The 21,374-nt window shown below is 49.8% G+C and overlaps 1 protein-coding gene and 1 pseudogene across 1 annotated transcript; both read right to left on the reverse strand.

The window, feature by feature from the left end:
• Positions 1 to 217: 217 nt before the first annotated feature.
• Positions 218 to 6,637, reverse strand: LOC148775525 (C-C motif chemokine 16-like; annotated as a pseudogene).
• Positions 6,638 to 10,038: 3,401 nt separating this feature from the next.
• Positions 10,039 to 15,812, reverse strand: LOC148775526 (C-C motif chemokine 14-like). Its single transcript, XM_088843606.1, has 3 exons — positions 15,801 to 15,812; positions 10,610 to 10,800; positions 10,039 to 10,136 (listed from the first exon to the last, which is right to left on the reverse strand). The coding sequence occupies exons 1-3, from the start codon at positions 15,810 to 15,812 to the stop codon at positions 10,052 to 10,054; spliced, it is 288 nt and encodes a 95-aa protein (XP_088699732.1). The 3' UTR covers positions 10,039 to 10,051.
• Positions 15,813 to 21,374: the final 5,562 nt, after the last annotated feature.

Raw genomic sequence — 21,374 nt, forward strand, 5'->3', positions numbered from 1 at the left:
AAGACACATAATGACATTTCTATTCCGGCTTGCTAGAATCCTAGCCCTAGCCTGTGCTTCCTGTTTTCAGCCTCAGCTTGTCCCTCAGGCCTTTGAACTCAAGTTCACTGATTTTGACCCTGGCGCTGGTGAAGGACTTTGAAACTTCCTGCTTGGCTGTACACACCGAACATGGTCTGGCTCCTGTGTCAGTCCAAGCCCTGCCCCCTCTCCATGTTCACTCTGGCTCCAGCAAGCAAAGGTCCAGCTTGGCTATGTTGTATCTGTCGGTGATTCTGTCATCGCTGGGCTGTGAGCTCCTGGAGGATGTTTGATTACAGTTAGCTTTGATTGCAGGAATTGTGGAGAGAAATCCCTGGATCCAGAAGTAGGAACGCACAGCCAGGGAGGGACGAGAAGGGAGCACTGACTTCTGTCTGGGACAAAGGGGAGGGTCAGAGTCTGAGGCCCTTACCTGCCCAAGCTCCTGCCTGGCCAGTGTGGTGATTGACAGGTCAGTACAGGAGTTAAAGTGCTTTTGGCACAAATGACAGAAGCTAAGACCTGCTAACTCGAGCTCGTGTAAAGAAAAGGGGGTACCCAGGTGCCCGTGGACAGATTAATGAATGAACAAAACAGGGTAGATACAGACAATGAAATATCATTCAGGCCTAGCAAGGAATGAAACCCTGACAACATGGATACATTTTGAAAACATTGTGCTATGTGAAATGAGCCAAGAGGTACCTAGAGGAATCAAGTTCATAGTGATGGAAAGTAGAACAGCGGTTCCTAAGGGCTGGGGGGAGGGAGGAGGGGGACAGGATTGTTTAGAGGGAAGAGAGGTTTCAGTCTGGGGTGAGGAAAAAGTTCTGGAGCTGGATAGTGGTGAGGGTTGCATGACAACATGGAAGTACTCAGTGCCACTGAATTGTACACTTAAATATGGTAAAAATGTTGGGTACGTGTGAACACACACAACAGAACTGACCTAAACCAACAAAATGTTATTGCAGAGGTGCTAAATGCCACCATGGTCCTTTAGGAATTCAAACCAACACACAAAACAAACAGGAATAATGGAAAGAATGCTGGGGTATCTCATGGAACTGAGGTTAGCCAAACCTCCAAGCCTGGAGTAGGGACAGGGCAGCTCCAGGGGCTTCACCGGACGAGTTCATAGACCCCTTCCCTTGGGACAATGCTCCAGGGCTAGTTTCTCAGGTCCGAAGTTCATCTAAGAGAGAGTGATTGGTCAGCTGGGGTCAGGTGGCATCTGGGTGGGTTAGCTTCAGTTGGGGTCGGGGAGCAAGGAGGCAGGATAATGTAGTACCACTGGGGACCACTGGGGGCAGGCTTGGGTCAGTTTAGCAGAATCCAAGTCATTGGAAGCCCAGTCTTCCCAATGATCACTTCACCAAATTCGTTTCTCTATATAGCTTTTGGAGAAGGCAATGGCAGCCCACTCCAGTACTCTTGCCTGGAAACTCCCATGGACAGAGGAGCCTGGTGGGCTGCAGTCCATGGGGTCGCTAACAGTCGGACACGACTGAGCGACTTCACTTTCACTTTTCACCTTCATGCATTGGAGAAGGAAATGGCAACCCACTCCAGTGTTCTTGCCTGGAGAATCCCAGGGACGGGGGAGCCTGGAGAGCTGCCGTCTATGGGGTGGCACAGAGTTGGACACGACTGAAGCGACTTAGCAGCAGCAGCATATAGCTTTAGTTGCCTGACTTTGCTTTGGCTTCACGACACCATTTTGGGGGAATGTTGTATTTTGTCTGAGTCCACTCCCTATTGTTGAGCTGGGGACAGAGAGGTAGGGAGGAGGGATAAACAATAATCCACGTCTGGAAAAAGAATAAAGTGAAAGTGTTAGCCACTCAGTCACGTCCTACTCTTAGCGATCACCTGTCACCTGCCAGGCTCCTCCATCTATGGAATTCTCCAGGCAAGAATACTGGCATAGAATGCCATTACCTTCTTCAGGGGAATCTTCCTTAACCCAGGAATCAAAGTCAGGTCTTTTGCATTACAGGCAGATTCTTTACCATCTGAGGCACCAGGGAAGCCCCCCACCTCTGACCTCGGTGCCATGTAAAAGCTCCAGTTCCTCAAATGGAGAAATTTCTCGGGGGAATGTGAAGACCCTGAAAAAACTGAGGTTAAGTTTCTGCCATCCCAGCAGAAAGGAGGCAGTCAGGGAGTTAGAAACAAAGTTGGCAATAAAGGAAATTGTGTTTACTGAATGGTTGAGTTTTGGACCAGGATTTTTACCCCCAGCCTAGCCAAATGCCCTTCCCTGTGCTACAAAGCTTGCAGTGGGAGGGACCTAGGGATTGACACCTCCTCTTTTGTTTCAGCACCATCTGCACCCACATCACCCTGGGGAAGACCCAATATTGGGGAATTCAGCAAAGCCTCAGCAAGAGGGACAAAAGTCATTAGCATTTGACTATTCCCATAAGAAAAGGTTAGGTTTTCTGTTTTTAATTTTTGTTTATTTGGCTGCCTTGGGTCTTAGTTGCGGCATGAGGGGTTTTTTAGTTGCAATGGGTGGGATCTAGTCCCCTGACCAGGATTGAACCTGGGCCCCCTGCACTGGGAGCACGGAGTCCTAGCCACTGGACCACCAGGGCAGTTCCAAAAGGTTAGGTTTTAAAAGCATAATAGAATAAAAAAGAGATCTAGAAAAAGGATAAGGGTGGACAGGAAAAGTCAAGAGTCCCGTGAGTCTCTTAATGAGTGGGAGGCCAGAGAGAGCCAGAGGTGGTTTGGCTGTTGGGAAGTGGGACACGATCATTCAGGATGGGCCGGTGCATTGGAGGGAGGTGAGGGTCTGAAAGCAAGACAAGGAAGAGGATGTGAAAGTGCTGTACTGAGCGTTAAGGATGTATCCCTGCCCTTCTCCCGCAACCTTGGGAGACTGAGACTATATTTGAAATGTTTTAGTGTTTTGAATCTCTGGCCTGTTTCTCTGAATGTGACTCTTTTCATTCAGACAACAAGGTTGCCTGCGTTTTCACAGGGTTACACCATCCCCACGTCAAACTTGGGCTCCGTTGGAGGCCTGACCACCACGGCAAGTTGTGGATCTGGGCTTGACCTTCCACCCATCTGGTGATGTTAACCCAGGCCAACCTCCTGGGAGGCTGCAGAGGACGTCTGGGATCCTTGATGTACTCTTGAACCCAGTCGTGGTCGGCGTTGTTACAGATCTCTTGTTTTCTCTTGGTGATGAAGCTGTGGGGGCAGAGTTAGACCATCAGGGGCCCCGGAGCAGTTAAGGGTCCAGTCCACACACCCTCACTTCTAGCTCACCAGGGGCTTGCCTTGTGCCCTGTACCACCTCCCTAGGGCCCCCCCTTGTCTGGGTCCCCTCAAAAAGCCCCCCTCTCTGGCCTCTAGACCTCATCATCTCTTTTTTCAGCCCTTCTCCATTCAACCTAGACTGTCAGGCTCGGGTTCCATTATGGCCACCGTTTCTTGGACCACATGAACCAGCCACGTGCCTCTGTAAGTGGCAAAGTCTAGAATAAAACCCAGGCCTGTCCTGTGAGAGTCAAAGCCCAGGTCCCTTAACTGCTACTCCCCTGTTCTAGCACAGATACTTGGTTCCGTGTACCCCGATCCAGCCTTGGGCTCCCCTTCCCGCTCCCTGTAAATGTCTGCAGGACGGTGCTTACCTGATTGCTGGCAGGTAACAGTTGAGGGCCTGTCTGTATCCCACCACCAGTTTTCTTGGCAATACTTTCTAATGACACTTCAGGCAGCAGGTGGGTGGAGGGTTCACCGACTCAGGGATTTCTGAGGGAATGACATTGAAAGCTGAGTTAAGAAGGCAGAGAGGGAGCCCATGGCTGCCCACCTCCATCTCCCATCTCTTGCATTTTGTCCGTTCTTCTGATGGCAAAGCCATCTGTCAGCAGGGATTGATGGTAGCTGGATGGGTAACAGACAAGTGAAAAAGATGACTCTTCTATAGATCATTCAGCCTCTAGACTGAGCTTCATGAAGTACAAAGGACGGGGGGATTCACATTTGCTGATGAACTTGACTGGGCAAACACGTATTGAGCTCCTATTACAAGCCAGGCTCTATGGGGGTTAGAACATGTGGAAGATACAGTCGCTACTCTTGTGTGCCCTACAGACCAGTCTGGGTGTAAAAGCAAAGTGAAAAGATAAACACTACAAGAGAATGTGGTCTGGGATAGAGTAGAATTTGCTGCAAGGGGCTATGGGAACAGAACAAGGAGCGCCTAACCCAGCCTGGGTGGTTGAGGAAGAAGTCCCACAGCAGGTGGTGTCTGAGCGGATTCCTGAGGGACGAGCAGGACTTAGGCAGACAGAGGGGTCATGGGATCTGGAAGAAAGAAATATGTGGAGGCCTGAGGTGGGGGAAGTCCAGCATGTCTGGGAGGATAGAGCAGTTCCAGGAGCCGCAGGGCAAGGTGGGAAGGAAGAAGTAGGAAGAGGATATTAAAGAGGGCGGGGAGGTCTGCACCCCTTCTGAACTATGTCGGGGAGCCCGGATTCTGTCCTAGAGGCACCAGAGAAGCTGAGGTCGGGGGCGGGGGAGGCTGAGATACAGGGATGAACAGGAGAAGTCAGGGCAAGGGGAAAAGGCTTGTGTTTTAAGTTTTGGGGCCTGACAGCATGGGTTGGAGTCTTGACTAAATGACTTGAATCACGGGCAAATTTCTTAACCTCTTTGGATGTCTTCACCCATTAAATGAAGGTAAAAATGTTCCATCCTATGCAATAGCGGAAGGAGAAGGCAGGATGAATTGAGAGAGTAGCCTTGACATATATACGCTATCCTGTGTAAAACAGATAGCTAGTGGGAAGCTGCTGTATAACCTAGGGCGTCAGCTAGGTGCTCTGTGTTGACGTAGAGGGGTGGGATGATGGGTGGGAGGGAGGCCCAAGAGGGTGAGGATGTGTGCAGACATACAGCTGATTCACAGCATTGGCCAGCAGGAACAAACACAACATTGTAAAACAATTATTCTGCAAGTAACAAAATATCCTATGACACACCATAACGAAACAATATTTAAAAAGAAGGCATATATATATGTACAACCAAATCACTTTGCTGTATAATAGGAATTAACAACATTGTAAATCAACTATACTTCAATAAACATAAATCAATAATAAGAAAAAAAAGTTATGTCCTAGGATCGTGGTGAGGATGAGCTGAGAAAATGCTTGCAAAACCCTTAACTCAGAGTCTGGCGTGGAAAGTGTCGGTGCTTGTGACTACGAGCTGATGGTAGGGAGAATGCTTAGACGGATACATATGGCTGAGTTCCTTTGCTGTCCACCTGAAATTATCACAACATTGTTAATGGCTGTACTCCAATACAAAATAAAAACTTCTTCTTTTTTTTTAAAAGAGCTAATGGTGGTAATGGCCACTCTACTGGCCTGGAAAGTGCTCTCTCCCCCTCTCTCTGACATTCCCAGAGGCCAGACCTGGTTGGCTGGTAGCGCTGTCTCCCTTGAGCTCCCCTGACTGCTCATCATTCAAGGATATCACCTTCCCCAGCCCCCAGACCTTGAGACGTCTCCAGGGCACCATTTGGCTGATCCATGCTTTGGTTGGGCCATTTTTCTTCCTGCCTGACCTTCCCGAAGGGCACTGCTGCCCCCTCCCATCCCCAGGAAGCACCTCTACCCGCAGTGACCCTGGTTCTCTAAGGCGATGTTTACAAAGACCAGGGGCATCCTGAGAGTGTGTGGGCAGATTACACGGTGTGTGTGACCCTCGCTGCCCCGAGTGTTCACAAAGGCAGAATCCAGCCAGACTATGCGCCAAGGGAAGCCTTAGGGAGAGAGCAAGGGCTGGGGCCATTGAAGGCAGGTATGCACTGAGAGATGGCCTGAGTCTCTGGTCCCTTGCCTGTCACCAACTCTGATAAATGCTGGTAGAGGCAGAGCCCATGCATCCATCTCATGGCTCCAAAGCCTTTCAATCTCCTTCAACCCCTTTTCTCTTTTCTACAAACATGTTTTAGCCCTAGGCTGGGAGATGGAGACAGGGGTCCAGAAACCCTCAAATGGCACATGTGGGCATCCCATTGGGGCGTCTTTTGGCTGCCATGATTGTCCCAGAAATCTACAACAGACTCTGCCCGCAAGGGGTGTCTAGCTTCAGACTCCCTGTCTTGGGCTTAGCCCCAAACGTCCCTCCGCCGGCCTCCCTGACTCCCTTGGTCCTATCCTGCCAGGGAATGGCTTTTCCCACCCACTTGGCTCGCCTTCCTCCTCATCACATACGTTTATGATTGTCCCTTTCGCTCCTTCCTTGGCTCTTCCTCCTAAATGATCATTCCTGCTGTGTCCGCAGGACTCCTGATGTGACTTCGACCCAGCTTCCCGAAACAGCCCAACCCCAGCGGATCTGGACCACAGCTCAGCTCTGCTTACAAGGGGCTGGTGCGCAGCAGCTCTGGGTGCAGGAGTGGAGGGGACCTGGGGCTGATGACGGAGACCTGAGAGCACTCTTGGCATCACCTCGCTGCCCGCTCCCTGTTCCCTTTCCTCGGTGCCGCCCTCCAGGGACAGGTGGACTCACTTGGCTGACTGTGAACAGCAGAAGTGATGGTGAGGATGAGGAGAAAGAGGGCAGCCACGGAGACCTTCATCCTCTCGGTTGGCAGTCAGGCTCCAGGGGAGGCTGGGCGGACACAGTCTCCTTCCTTGCTGGTCGTCCACGCGGGGCCCTCAGCTCTCTGGATGCTGACCACTTCAGAGTGGGTGGGGGAGGAGAGACGCTGGAAGGGGGTCACTGGAGGGCGGGGTCTGGTGCACAGTTGTTTGCTAATATTTGCATCTGCCTGAAGGAAAAGAGAAAGGGAAAGTGTGGAGAACACGTGCTGGGTGTCAGCACACTTCAGGCCCTATTTTACTTAAAATTCACAGAGGGGAGAAGAGACTTTATTCCCATTTTGCAGATGAGGCCCCTGAGGCTTAGAGAGGCTAAATAAATCTCACATGGGTAGGAGGCAGATGCGTTTACTTGCTAAGTCGACTTGACTCTTTGTGGCCCCTTGGACTGTAACCCACCAGGCTCCTCTGTGGGATTCTTCAGGCCAGAATACTGGGGTGGGTTGCCATGCCCTCCTCCAGTGGAGATTTTTGACCCAGGGATTGAACCTACGTCTCCTGCATTGGCAGGTGGATTCCTCACCATGGAGCCAGATAGGTAGTCCTGAAAACAGAATCTGTGTGGCTTCATCATGTTCCCTGCCCTCATCTCTACTTTGGGAAAGAAGACGGAGAGTTGAACCGACCTTTTCCCCAGGTGCCCAGTCTTCGGGAGGCAAACGGAAAGCAGGGTTAGCGAGAGCACAGACTGAGGCAAGGGTCGGGTTCAGTGGCCTCGGAAGAGAATGCTCCCGCCGCCCCTGTCCAAGGACAACACGGTGGAACTCACACGTGTTTGTTGCGGATTATGCCACTAAGACTCTTCCCCCAGTTCCTAAAGTGTCAGATCTTTGGGTCCCTGTTTGCTGAAATGTTTGTCTCATTTGTCGATGCTCTCATTTACCTCTTTGGACCTTGGACTGGGAACCAGTTTCAGGTCTAATCGGCTGATCCCTCCTGGATGCCCTCGTGCGTGCGGGTAAAGTCTCTTCAGTCATGTCCAACTATTTGCGACCCCATGGACTGTAGCCCACCAGGCAAGAATACTGGAGTGGGTTGCCATATCCTCTTCCAGGGGATCTTTCTAACCCAGGGATCAAACCACCTTTTTTTTAGGTCTCTGGCATTGGCAGGTGAGTTCTTTACCCCTAGCGCCACCTGGAAAGCCTGGGTGCCCTCAGTGTGGGTTAATCCAATCTGCCACCGCGGCCAATCATGGCCGGCAGAGGGCCGTGCAACACGGTGAACCTGACAACCTGCTTCTGGGTTCCAGAGTTCCAGCTTCTACCCTTGGCTTTGGCTAAAGCTGGACCTGCCCCCTCGGGCTTCCCTGGTGGCTCGATGATAAAGAATCCGCCCACAGTGCAGGAGTTGCAGAAGATGCAGGTTTGATCCCTGGGTCGGGAAGATACCCTGGAGGAGGGCATGGCAACCCACTCCAGTAGAGGGGCTTGGTAGGCTACAAAATGACTTAGCGTGGGCACACGGACCTGCCAATCAGTATCTTCTCTTTTCAGACTGCCTCAGAACCCTGTTCCAGGCTGAAGGCAGCTTTCAGAGAAGTGAGAGGATTTGATCTTTGATGGACTGACCTCTAGAGGCATGAGGGAGTGTTTCAAGAGATGGGAGTTGTCGGGGGAGGGGGGCGGTGTGTGGGGAAACAAGGACGTCAAAACTCCTTGTGGGTCTTGCTGTTTGGCAAGACTGCTTATAAAATAGGGAAAAACAGGCAATGCAATTAGCCCTGGTGGGTTCAAGGCAGTTAGTGGTGGTAAGGCTGTGGCTTTTTATGAGGGTAGAGGGGTAGGTATATGAGATACCCCCTTAACCTCTGTTTGTGGAGGAGAGGAGGTATGAGGAAGCCTGCTGTGCCTTTGCTCCAGGCCCCCTCGTGGTCTTTGTGGAGGGCTGGAGACCAGGGAGTGTGGTCACAGTGCCTACACTGGGTGTGCTCTTCCTCCGTGTATGCAGAGCTCCTTGAACCGGGAAGAGCGGTCTGAGAGCCTTTGGGGTCAGCTGGAGCATAAGCTTCCTCTTGGTTCCTTTCTCATTCCGTCTATCCACCCATCCACCATCCATTCATCCACCCATCTATGCACTCATCCATCCACCCATTCATCCACCATTCACTATCCATCCACCCATCTATCCATCCATCCATTTATGCATCCATCCACCCATTCATCCACCATCCACTATCCTTCCACCCATCTATCCACTCATCCATCCATTTATGCATCCATCCGCCCATTCATCCACCATCCACTATCCATCCATCCATCCCCCATCTGTCCACCCATCTATCCATCCATCCACCCATTAATCTACAACCCACTATCCATCCATCCATCCACCCATCTACCCATCCATCCATTTATGCATCCATCCACCCATTCATCCACTATCCATCCATCCACCCATCTATACATCCATCCACCTATCTGTCCACCTATCCATTTATGCATCCATCCACCCATTCATCCACCATCCACTATCCATCCATCCATCCATCCTCCCATCCATCCATTCACTGATCTAGTCATCCATTTATCCACCCGCCCATCTATGCATCTATCCATCCACCCATCCATCTATGCACCATCCATTCATTCATCTATGCATTCATCCATCCACCCGTTCATCCACCACCCAACCATGCATCTACCACTCATCCATTCACTTCCTGAGCACCTGATGTGGGCCAGACTTTTTGCTATGCCTTGTGCAGTACACAAAAATGAATAAAACAATATAGTGCAACCTGATGTGTGTATGTGGATGGGGAAGAAGTCGATAAAATTTGTCCATCAATCATTCCTTTCTTAGCCGGCAGGGGACAAAGGCCTTGGGAAAAGCATACAATGAAGACTATGTATGGAATTTGACTGTTATAGAGAGGTGTTTATGAAGATTTAGCTGCAAAATCAAGCTTTCCTTGTGAAGCTTAAATAGATGAATGCACATAGACGGCTTTAGCAGAGTGTCTGGACTATGGAGGTGCTATAAAAATAGTATCTGCTTTATTGTGGTCACTGCTATCTCAAGGTAGCCTTTACATAGCATGTCTTCCTCACTTCCTGCTCAGTTTGTCTCTACCTCCATGGCAGACCTGACCCATTTCTTTTTGCACCAGGGTCTGGCCAAACTTCTGCAGAGTGAAGCATGAGGCTGAGGGCAGCACCCTGAGCTGCCCTGCCAGAGCACGCGTGGCTGGGCTCACCAGTGTCCTCAAGTCCGCTGCCAGTGGGGATATTTAGTAGAAATGAATGAGGGCAGAGAAGGGCCTGACTGGTCTTTAATTCATTCAATTCAGGGCAGCTCCCAGGAGGCGACTAGGGCTGAGTTGGGAGAAGGGGAGTGCGGTTCAACCCGCTCTCTTTAAATCCCGAGCTGTGTCCTTCATTACTTCTGGGTCACTCCTCCAGTTCCTTGATATAGTCCCGGACCCAGCCATCACGGGGGTTGGCACAGATGTAATGGCCCTTCTTGGTGATGAAGCTGTGGAACAAGAGGGGATAAGGATGACCAACCGAGGCTCCGGGAGCCAGGAAGCGAGAGCCTGTCCTTTCTTCTTCACAGATTCCTCATCCTGCCCAGACTGGTTCCCCTTCCTTAGTTAGAGGCAGCCCAGGGCCAGCGTCTTTTCTGAGATACACCCTCCAGCACCTCAGGGCCCCTTAGACCCATCCAGTCTCCTTGCCCTACCCAGGAAGTGTCCCTTGCCCCCCCTTCCCCTGCCCCCCACACCCTTATCCATGGGCCCAGCTTCCTCCTGGCCCAGCAGGCCCCCCAATGGCCCCAGAGCCCCAAGTCTGCTTTCCCCCACCCCACCTTGTGCTGCTTCTCTCTATGAACACACCTGAGAGCACTCTGGGAGCACCCATCCTGCATTCTCCCCCCTCCCCTACCCCACCGTGCTCCCAGCCCTACGGGCTCCCCCTCCCCCAGGGCGGTGTGTGGCTGCCACCTACACGATCCCAGGCTTGGAGCACTGGCTGCTGGTCTCATAATAGCTTGAAACACGCTGCCGGGGGACTGCCCGGCTCACATAGGTGAGGCAGCACTCGGCAGGGTGGTAAGGTCCTCCTGAGGAGAAAGAGGGGAGCAAAGCTGAGATCAGGGTGCTTGTTAAAGATGAGGGGTGCTGGCTGCTTCTGGAACCCTAGGGGGTGCAGGAGGGAAGGAAGGAGAGCACCCCAGAATTCAGACAGAGGGCTGTAGAAAAAGCTCAGTCCTCTGGCCTCCCTCTCAGGCTAATCCCCGGGCTTCTCTTACTCTCCTCCTTCATCACCGATCACCCTGCCTCCTTTTCTCTCATCCCCGTGGAGTCCTTTACCAAAGTCATCCCATGGCTCTAGCCCGCCAGGCTCCCCTGTCCATGGAATCCTCCAGGCCAGAATACTGGAGTGGGTTTCCATTCCCTTCTCCAGGGGATCCTCCCTGACCCAGGGATCAGATCCACGTCTCCTTCACTGCAGGCAGATTCTTTACCGTCTGAGCCACCAGGGAAGCTGTGTTATCACGAGCCCCCCTGCTCTAAACTGGCCAGCTCCCTAACCCCACATTAGACAAAAATACCCATCCTACAGCATCCTAACCAATCACCTAACACCACCCTTCTAGCAGGAAGTTTCTTTCTCTTGCGGCTATAAAAATTGGCTACCAGCCCACGAAAGGCGCTGTCTCTGTCTTGAGCCAGCCCATTGGTCTAACAGCATCTCCTGCTCTAGTAAACTCTCTTCTCCTCTCATTCTGCCCCGTGTCTGGAAATTCTTTTCCAACCTGCGCATAGACCACGACAATTGCCACCCCACCCCCAAAGGAATGGCTGATGACTTTGAACTCTGGATGGAAGAGCAGCAAAGTCCAGATCTCAGCGAGCACACAGCATCCCTGGGGAGAAGGGATATTAGGGGAAACAATCCCAATAGGATTGGGAATGCAGTTCCTGTCCCTCCCAGTGCCCCCATCCTGCCTGATCCCCACTGAACCCACGCCCTGCCAAGAGAGCAGAATGCCCACACCGAGCCCCACGGACAATGGCCAGGGAGCTGTGGCTCCCGGATCCACCCCTCCCAGCCTCTGCTGGCTGTGCACCTGTCACCCCCATGTATCCTCATCTGTGAGCAAGGCGGGCGCCTGCAGGTCACACACAGCTTCCTGTGGGAGCCGAGTCATGGGGGTAAGACCCCCATCTGCCATTTTCCCCTTGTTTTACATTGTGGGCCTCCTGTGTAAGATTTTGCTGGAAGAAAAGTTTTCCTGACCTGAAACACTTTTAAAAATATCACTGTATTTTTCGGTTATTTTTTGATTCTGAAACTTCATGACCCTTGTAGGAGGTGCAAGGGGGTGACAACAATGTCACACCAAGATTGAATTATGGGGGCAGCAGGGGAGGGGTTTCAGATCAAGGGCCTTGCAGTTAGGGGATGCAGTGATTGGGGCCGTCATGTTATGCGACCAACCTGGACAGAAATGCGGGTGTGCACAGCAATGGCCTCGGGATCACCAAGGTGCTTGGGTGGCAAGGGAAGGGCCGGTCGTCTTATTCAGTGCCATCTCCAGCAACACTCTCACCCCCAAAGAGTGGAATAAGGGACCCCCTGGTCCCTGAGAACCACTGTCACTGCATTCCTCTGAGCTGCCCAGTGACTCCTCAGATAAGCAAAGCAAATGTCCCCATTCCACCCAGTTAAGTCTAGCTTTATTTCAACAGTCTTCTGTGTTTCCCCTCAGTTTCTAAAATGGAAACGAGGTAAAGTTGTAGAGTGAGGAATAGCTTGTGTTGCCTGTAAAGGCAGCTCTTCCGAAGAAACGAGCTGAAAAATGGTGGCCCAGGGAACCCCCCCACCAAACTATTCCTTTACCCACACGTACATACCTAAGTGATGCTGCACTCATGGGGTAGGGAGACCCTGAAAGCAGCCTGGACCCAAATCCCAGGGGGTAAAGGGACAAAGTGACCTTGAGAGTCCCAAACACATCTCCCCAGTCTCCTGGGGGATAATGAGCCCAAATGGGATGGGCCTGTCTTTAGTTTAATGGCAAAGAGCGAGGGATGGAGGGAGTGAAGAGATAACCTGGCCTCAGTGCATGGCATTGGCAGGGAGGGGACTGGTCCTGGGCAATGTGAGGATGAAACCTGTTTAAGAGGACACCAGACGCAATGGAATACTACTCAGCCATAAAAAGGATGAAATATTGCCTTTTGCAGCCACCTGGTTGGACTTGGAGTGCATTATGCTAAGTGATTCCCTGCTAGTTCGGTTGGTAAAGAATCCGCCTGCAATGCAGGAGACCCCAGTTCAACTCCTGGGCTGGGAAGATCCGCTGGAGAAGGGATAGGCTACCCACTCCAGTATTCTTGGGCTTCCCTTGTGGCTCAGCTGGTAAAGAATCTGCCCACAATGCAGGAGACCTAGGTTTGATCCCTGGGTTGGGAAGATCCCCTGTAGAAGGGAAAGGCTACCCATTTCAGTATTCTGGCCTGGAGGATTCCACGGACTGTATCCATGGGGTTGCAAAGAGTAGGACAGGACTGAGTGACTTTCACAGCAACATAACATGCTAAGTGAAGTAAGTCAGAGAAAGATAAACACAGTATCATATCCTTATATGTAGAATCTAAAAAAACCACAACAAACAAAGGAATAGAACAATAAATAAGCAGGGTGACAATATACAGCCTTGATGTACTCCTTTTCCTATTTGGAACCAGTCTGTTGTTCCATGCCCAGTTCTAACTGTTGCTTCCTGACCTGCACACAGGTTTCTCAAGAGGCAGTTCAGGTGTTTTGGTATTCCCATCTCTTTCAGAATTTTCCACAGTTTATTGTGATCCACACAGTCAAAGGCTTTGGCATGGTCAATGAAGCAGAAATAGACGTTTTTCTGGAACTCTCTTGCTTTTTCCATGATCCAGCGGATGTTGGCAATTTGATCTCTGGTTCCTCTGCTTTTTCTAAAACCAGCTTGAACGTCTGGAAGTTCACGGTTCACGTATTGCTGAAGCCTGGCTTGGAGAATTTTGAGCGTGACTTTACTAGTGTGTGAGATGAGTGCAGTTGTGCGGTTCTGACAGAATGTGGTCCACAGGAGAAGGGAATGGCAAACCACTTCAGTATACTTGCCTTGAGAACCCCATGAACAGTATCAAAAGGCAAAATGATAGGATACTGAATGAGGAATTCCCCAGGTCGGTAGGTGTCCAGTATGCTACTGGAGATCAGTGGAGAAATAACTCCAGAAAGAATGGATGGAGCCAAAGCAAAACCAGTACCCAGTTGTGGATGTGACTAGTGATAGAAGCAAGGTCCGATGCTGTAAAGAGCAATATTGCATAGGAACCTGGAATGTTAGGTCCATGAATCAAGGCAAATTGGAAGTGGTCAAACAGGAGATGGCAAGAGTGAACGTAGACATTCCAGGAATCAGTGAACTTAAATGGACTGGAATGGGTGAATTTAACTCAGATGCCCATTATATCTACTACTGTGGGCAGGAATCCCCTAGAAGAAATGGAGTAGCCATCATGGTCAACAAAAGAGTCCGAAAGGCAGTACTTGGATGCAAACTCAAAAACGACAGAATGATCTCTGTTCGTTTCCAAGGAAAACCATTCAATATTACAAGTAATCCAAGCCTACGCCCCAACCAGTAATGCTGAAGAAGCCGAAGTTGAATGGTTCAATGAAGACGTACAAGACCTTTTAGAACTAGCACCCAAAAAAGATGTCCTTTTCATTATAAGGGACTGGAATGCAAAAGTAGGAAGTTAAGAAACACCTGGAGTAACAGGCAAATTTGGCCTTGGAGCACGGAATGAAGCAGGGCAAAGGCTAATAGAGTTTTGTCAAGAGAACTCACTGGTCATAACAAACACCCTCTTTTAAAAACACAAGAGAAGACTCTACACATGGACATCGCCAGATGGTCAACAGCAAAATCAGATTGATTATATTCTTTGCAGCCAAAGATGGAGAAGCTGTATACAGTTTGCAAAAACAAGACCAGGAGCTGACTGCGGCTCAGGTCATGAATTCCTTATTACCAAATTCAGACTGAAATTGAAGAAAGTAGGGAAAACCACTAGACCATTCAGATATGACCTAAATCAAATACAGTGGAAGTGAAAAATAGATTTAAGGGACTAGATCTGATAGACAGAGTGCCTGATTAACTATGGATGGAGGTTTTTGATATTGTGCAGGAGACAGGGACCAAGACCATCCCCATGGAAAAGAAATGCAAAAAAGCAAAATGGCTATCTGAGGAGGCCTTACAAATAGCTGTGACTAGAAGAGAAGTGAAAAGGATAGATATAAGCATCTGAATGCAGAGTTCCAAAGAATAGCAAGGAGAGATAAGAAAGCCTTCCTCAGCGATCAATGCAAAGAAATAGAGGAAAACAACAGAATAGGAAAAACAAGAGATCTCTTCAGGAAAATTAGAGATACCAAGGGAACATTTCATGCAAAGATGGGCTCGATAAAGGACAGAAATGGTATGGACCTAACAGAAGCAGAAGATATTAAGAAGAGGTGGCAAGAATACACAGAAGAACTGTACAAAAAAGATCTTCACGACCAAGATAGTCACGATAACGTGATCACTGACCTAGAGCCAGACATCTTGGAATGTGAAGTCAAGTGGGCCTTAGAAAGCATCACTACGAACAAAGCTTGTGGAGGTGATGGAATTCCAGTTGAGCTATTTCAGATCCTGAAAGATGATGCTGTGAAAGTGCTGCACTCAATATGCCAGCAAATTTGGAAAACTCAGCAGTGGCCACAGGACTGGAAAAGGTCAGTCTTCATTCCAATCCCAAAGAAAGGAATACCAAAGAAAGCTCAAACTACCACACAACTGCACTTACGGTTTGACAGATAGGTTAATTTTTTTGGCACAGATGAGTCAGACTTTTAATGGTATAATTTCTTTGCATAAAATTTTGCCAGCGAATTTAAAAGGTAACAAATAAAAGATCAAATTATTTTGAAGTTATGAGCAATAATGTTGTCTTTAGCTTAGCCTTTGAGAATATGTAATTGTTTAAAAATCCATTTTCAAGATGATAAATGGCCCTTGTGACTGCTTCCGTGGGTTTTTTTTATTTTTTCCTGAATTAATCATTCTTAGTTATTAAAAGCAGACCCTCACGGCCTGAGGCATGAACCACGAGTGGACTGGCAACGAGTGGCTGCCCAACCTGGGGCTCCCGCCGTACCGTAGCGACTTCACGGAGCCTTGTGCAGGCGCGGCTGCTGGGCCCCTGGACCAGGAAAGCCCTTCGTGGGCAGCTGAGCACGCCTGGGCCTTCACAGGCCAGTCAGTGCGAGTAGTTCTTCCTGGCTGGCTGAGAGAGGATGGCCTGTGGCAGCTCTAAATTTATTCTCTTTCTCTTGGAAACAGAAACAGTTTCCAGTGTGGAATTATGTGCCTCCGAAGGTTGAACTATGACCGAAAAGAACTGGAAAGGAAAAGAGAAGAAAGCCAGAATGAACTGAAAGGCTAGTGCAGTCCTATTTCTTGCTTCCTGGTGTATAAGCAGCCTCAGTGATTTCCTATTAGAGAGAAAAATTCAGGACATGCTTTCCGTGGAGAAAAACACCTTGCATCATCACAGAGGAGAGAGGGATATAAAGGAATGTGCTTGAGATCGACCTCTGTGGCCGGAGAACTTGTGCTCTGTCCTTGGGCTCACATCGGTCCGCAGGTTATGTGTCTTGAGGTGAGAGCATTTCCCCACGGCTCCAGAGATTTCCCTGTTAACTGTGCCACGTGTCCTGTTCTACTCACAAATGCTGCTGCATGCTGCAGATAACTCCAGAGTCGAGAAGCGAAGACCTGCTGTGCACGCATTTAAGTGTGAAGAACACTGCTCTGGCCTCTCGTCAAAGGACTTGAGGAGGCATCATGGTCCTGTGCCCAGGCTGGAGGGAGTGGCCTTGAAGATGGAGTGGGAGTCCTTAGCTGGGGAGGGAGCAAGGTGGAGGCATTTCAGTTACAAGGCGGGTGGGGAGGTCAAAGTGGGTGCAGGCTGTCCATGCAGGGTCTCCCTGGGGGAGCGCCTTGCTGTGTGCGCATGCCTCTAAGCGCTGGAGTTCAAGGAAGCGATTTTAAATAAGGTGTTAGCTACAGGACGTCCCTGGTGGTCCAGTAGGTCAGAATCATCCGCCTGCTAATGCAGGGGCCATCAGTTCAATCTCTGGCCTGGGAAGGTCCCATACGCCACAAGGCAGACAAGCCCTTGTGCCCTCGAGCCTGGGCTCCACAACAAGAGAAGCCACCACATCGTGAAGCCCGCCCATGATAACTGGAGAAAGTCTGCACATAGCACCAAAGACCCATCACAGCCAAAAGTAAATAAAATAAACTTTCAAAACAGATATTACCCATTAAACCCAGGGTAAGACCTCCCCGAATGTTCAGAAAATAGATCACTGGTAACAGCAGCAATAACAAAACTTATTGAACGAGTCCAGGTACCTTCATAGGTTCCTTCATTTAATCCTTACTAGAGCCCTGTGCATGTAAGTGCCATTTTCATCTCCAGTTTTCACTAAGAAGGAAAGTAAAGATAAAAATATGGTGGGGAAATGGCCCATTTGAAGGCTCTTCTAGCTGTGATTGAGTTCATTTGTGTCATAAGAAAACCTATTTAAATTTTAGCCCCCATCAAAAATATTTTTAATAAAACATTGGTTCCACTTAGGAACTTAGGAGTTGTGTTTTGGGGAGCAACTGGATGACCTTACCCTATTCTAGGGCCCGTGTACTTTGGGGGACTCTTTCATAAGTGTATTGAAAACATACAAAACATTGATTTCCCCTGACACACTCGTTCACTCCCACACTATAGTTCTTCTCTTCATTGGAAGTAAGGACACGAGTTTGACAAGGAGAATCAGACACCTGAAAAACCATCCGTTGGCTCTGTCCCAGTGTGAGACGGAACTGGTTATAGCTTGAAAATGTTTCCATGGCAAATGACAGTGTGTTGTACTATAGAGCAAGAGTCAGTTTCTCCAAGATGACAAGGGAAACCTGCTAACTGTCAGGAGGAATGTCCACCCGGGTAGCCAGGACAGTCCAGTTAGGGTCCAGTCAGGGTTCTGGTACGTGTGTTACCCCACCCTGTGCCACGCTTCTCTGTTCCCAGTTTGGGCAAATCAGTCACACGTTCATCACAAACAGGGTCAAATACACTTGGACAAAAGTGCAGTAGCAAACTCAGCTGTTTTAAAGGGCTGGTGGCTTTTTGTTTTTGCCCTTTGTTTTCAAATGTCTTGTTTTCTGTCCTGTAATTTCCAAGGACGATGATAAAAGCTTTAGGAGGGCACCTTCTTGGAGGAAAAAATTCAGAACACAGGATGTCCGTGGCTCCGCTGCTGAGCGCGAAGAGGCTTTGCCCGCAAACTTCCGGGTCCCGTCCTCTCTTCCATCGCCCTCGGGGCAGCCAGAGAAGATGCAGCCGGATGGCAGGTGACAGGTCGGGTGGTGTGCGCAGCCCTGGGCTAGAATGGTGATGAGCTGGAATGGCCTGCTTCCCAGGTGACAGGGCTCCTTAGTGCCATTGCATTCCCAAGGGTCAGTGCTCCACAGTGAATCCCAACATCTGTTCATAAACGTTTAACCATCATGGTGGTGGTTTTTTTCAAGTTCTTGTCTGGTTGAATACTAACATACTCTTCCAACTAATAAAGCTGAGACACGTGTGTGTTCTCAGAGCATTAGATTGACACCCGTGCTTGTAGAGGTGTGTGTGTGACTGGCAGCTCTCAAGAGCTCTTTCGTGAAATGGTAGGATCGCTCTCAGGCTGCACCAGTTGCCCCTCAAGGGCTCGCCACACTGGGAGGACTCCGAGTCCATTTTCAGTGACAACAGCGTCCACCTTCCTGTCCTCCCCCGTCCTCACCGCAGTCAGCCCCTTGCACGCTGTCAGTCGATGGGGCAGAGGAAGAAGCTGAGGCCGGGAGAGGTCCTGCCCCGAGATCGGCCAGGCCGTGAATACACCGGCCTGGCAGTTGTCCTTTTAGACCCAGCTCTGGTTTCCTTCTGACAGCCTCTCTGCCAGAGAACGCTGCTACTTCAGGCTGGGCGCTCAGGGCCGCTGTGTCCCCACTTGATGGCAAGACCGATGGCCAGAGAGCCTGTGCCGGGGCCGGGCTCTGCGGCTCAGGAGATGCCCTGTGCGCCCCCCACCCCCACCCCGCAGTGTCCTGTCCGTGAGAGGGGCATCTCAGCGGCTCCTTTCTCCCTGGTTGGCTGCGCCGGCCACACTGGGGGTTCCCAGAGGGAGTGTGCACTCACCCTGTGGGAACGGGCCTGGAGGGTCTCTTTGGTGCCTTTTGTTCCCTGTTATTAGCCCTTCCCATAAGTAGATTTATAAGCTTTGCTCTCACTTGCACTCACAGAGCAAAGTACACTTAGGTAAAGCCGGTGCTAAGCTGGGCGCTTTCGGTGAGGAAGCTTACGGGGAAGCTGCATCATCTCTTCCCAAAACTCAATCATACGCTTAACCAGAGGTGGGGGGAACCCAGTGACTCTCTCCTTTTTTAAACAGCAGTTTTCTTCCAAGGAGCATGCAGTTCATTTTTACAAATCTTAAGTGTAGCTTAGCTTTCAGTCGATTGAAGAGTCTAACTGCTTGTATTTTTATTTTTCTTTCTCATTATAAATCCAACATTTCCCTGACAGATGCACATGGTGATGTAGACATTTTTACAAACAATCCTATAAAGAGGTGTTGGGAATATAATATATGGGAGATGACCAGTTACAAACCGCGTGAGATAGGCAGGGCATAAACTGTGTAACTGGGTTGTTTTCATGGCTTTTGAAGTTGCAGTGCAGCAGGTGTCCAGGGCTCCTAGAATCAGAGGATTTAGACAGCTGGCCTGCTCCACCAGTAGCCCCCGCTGTCTTCAGCCCTCTCTGGAACCCTGGCCAGAGACTCATCAGATTTGTTCCTGGAGGGCCCAGGGAAAGACAGGAAACGTTGAATTGGGAGCAGCGGGTTTCTGCTAGGGGGTTATGGAGATTTCTTAGTCAACTTGGGTGTGGGTCGGGGCTGAGGCATTGGGCCCTACAGCCTGTGTTATGTTGAGAAAACAACACCTGTGGTGACATTTCTGAGGGAGGCTGAGACTGAGTTTCCGCTTTCTTAGATCAGCCCTGTGCTTGGCCCTCCTGAGGTCCCCATCTCAACTCGAGAACCACCACAAGATTATCACCTCAATGCGAGATGAGGGAATTTTGCGCTGCAGAATCTCAAGAGAAATCCCACATTCCCGCTTGAAAGGGAAAAGGGTACTTGACTCCCTTTATGCGACTCAGAATGTTCCCTAACATCCGTCCTCAGTGGAGAGGAGAACACACTTTATGGACTCAAAATGGGAAGAGACAGTATTCCCCTTAAAGGGCTTAATAGTAATCCGGAAATTCCCCTTCCAGCACAAAAGGGGACCTGACTTCCCTGAAGTAACTCGAGTGAGTTCCTGAGGTCCCCGTCATAACTCGAGAAATACGCCAGCCTCCGGCCATAATTCGAGAAACACCACAGAATTATCCCCTCAATGGGAGATGAGGAAATTTTGCTCTGCAGAATCTCAAGAGAAATCTCACATGACCGCTTGAAAGGCAAAAGGGTACTTGACTCCCTTTATGCGACTCAGAATGTTCCCTAGCATTAGTCCTCAGTGGAGAGGAGAACACACTTTAAGGACTCAAATCGAGAAGAGGCAATATTCCCATTTAACGGCTCGAGAGTAATCCGGAAGTTCCCCTTCGAGCAGAAAAGGGGACTTGACTTCCCTGAAGCAACCCGAGTGAGTTCCTGAGGTCCCCGTCGCAACTCGAGAATTACCCCCTGCATCCCGCCGCAACTCGAGAAAACCACAAAATTATCCCCTCAATGCGAGATGAGATAATTTTGCTCTGCGGAATCTCAAGAGAAATCCCACATGCCAGCTTGAAAGACAAAAGGGTACTTGATACACTTATTGCCACTCAGAAAATTCTATAAAATCCGTCCCCATTGGAGAGAACACACTATATGGACTCAACTCGAGAAGAATTCCTATTCCCATTAAAGGCCTAGAGAGTAATCTGGAAGTTCCCTTACCAGTACAAGAGGGGACCAGACTCCCCGAAGTAACTCGAGTGAGTTCCTGAGGTCCCCGTCGCAACTCGAGAAACACCACAAAATTATCCCCTCAATGCGAGATGAGGAGATTTTGCGATGCAGAATCTCAAGAGAAATCCCACATTCCCGCTTGAAAGGCAAAAGGGAACTTGAGTCCCTTTATGCGACTCAGAATGTTCCCTAACATCTGTCCACAGTGGAGAGGAGAACACACTTTATGGACTCAAATTGAGAACAGGCAATATTCCCATTTAACGGCTCGCGATTAATCTGGAAGTCCCCCTTCCAACACAAAAAGGGACTTGACTTCCCTGAAGCAACCCGAGGGATTTCCTGAGGTTCCCGTCATAACTCAAGAAGTACCTCCTGATTCCCGCCGCAACTTGAGAAACATCAGAAAATTATACCATCAATGCGAGATGAGGTAAATTTGCGCTGCAGAATCTCAAGAGAAATCCCACATTCCCGCTTGAAAGGCAAAAGGGTACATGACACACTTTAGGCCACTGAGAAAGTTCCCTATCATCCGTCCACATTGGAGAGGAGAACACACTTAATGGACTCAAATCGAGAAGAGGCCCTGTTC

Source organism: Moschus berezovskii, chromosome 14 (assembly GCF_049115385.1).
Source record: "Moschus berezovskii isolate FMDL1 chromosome 14, NW_MosBer_1.0, whole genome shotgun sequence".
NCBI classification, from domain to species: domain Eukaryota; kingdom Metazoa; phylum Chordata; class Mammalia; order Artiodactyla; family Moschidae; genus Moschus; species Moschus berezovskii.

Coding starts and splice junctions, on each gene's coding strand:
- LOC148775526 (XM_088843606.1), bottom strand. Junction 10,137..10,609: donor TGCTCCAAGCCTGGGATCGT/GTAGGTGGCAGC, acceptor CTTGTTCCACAG/CTTCATCACCAAGAAGGGCC.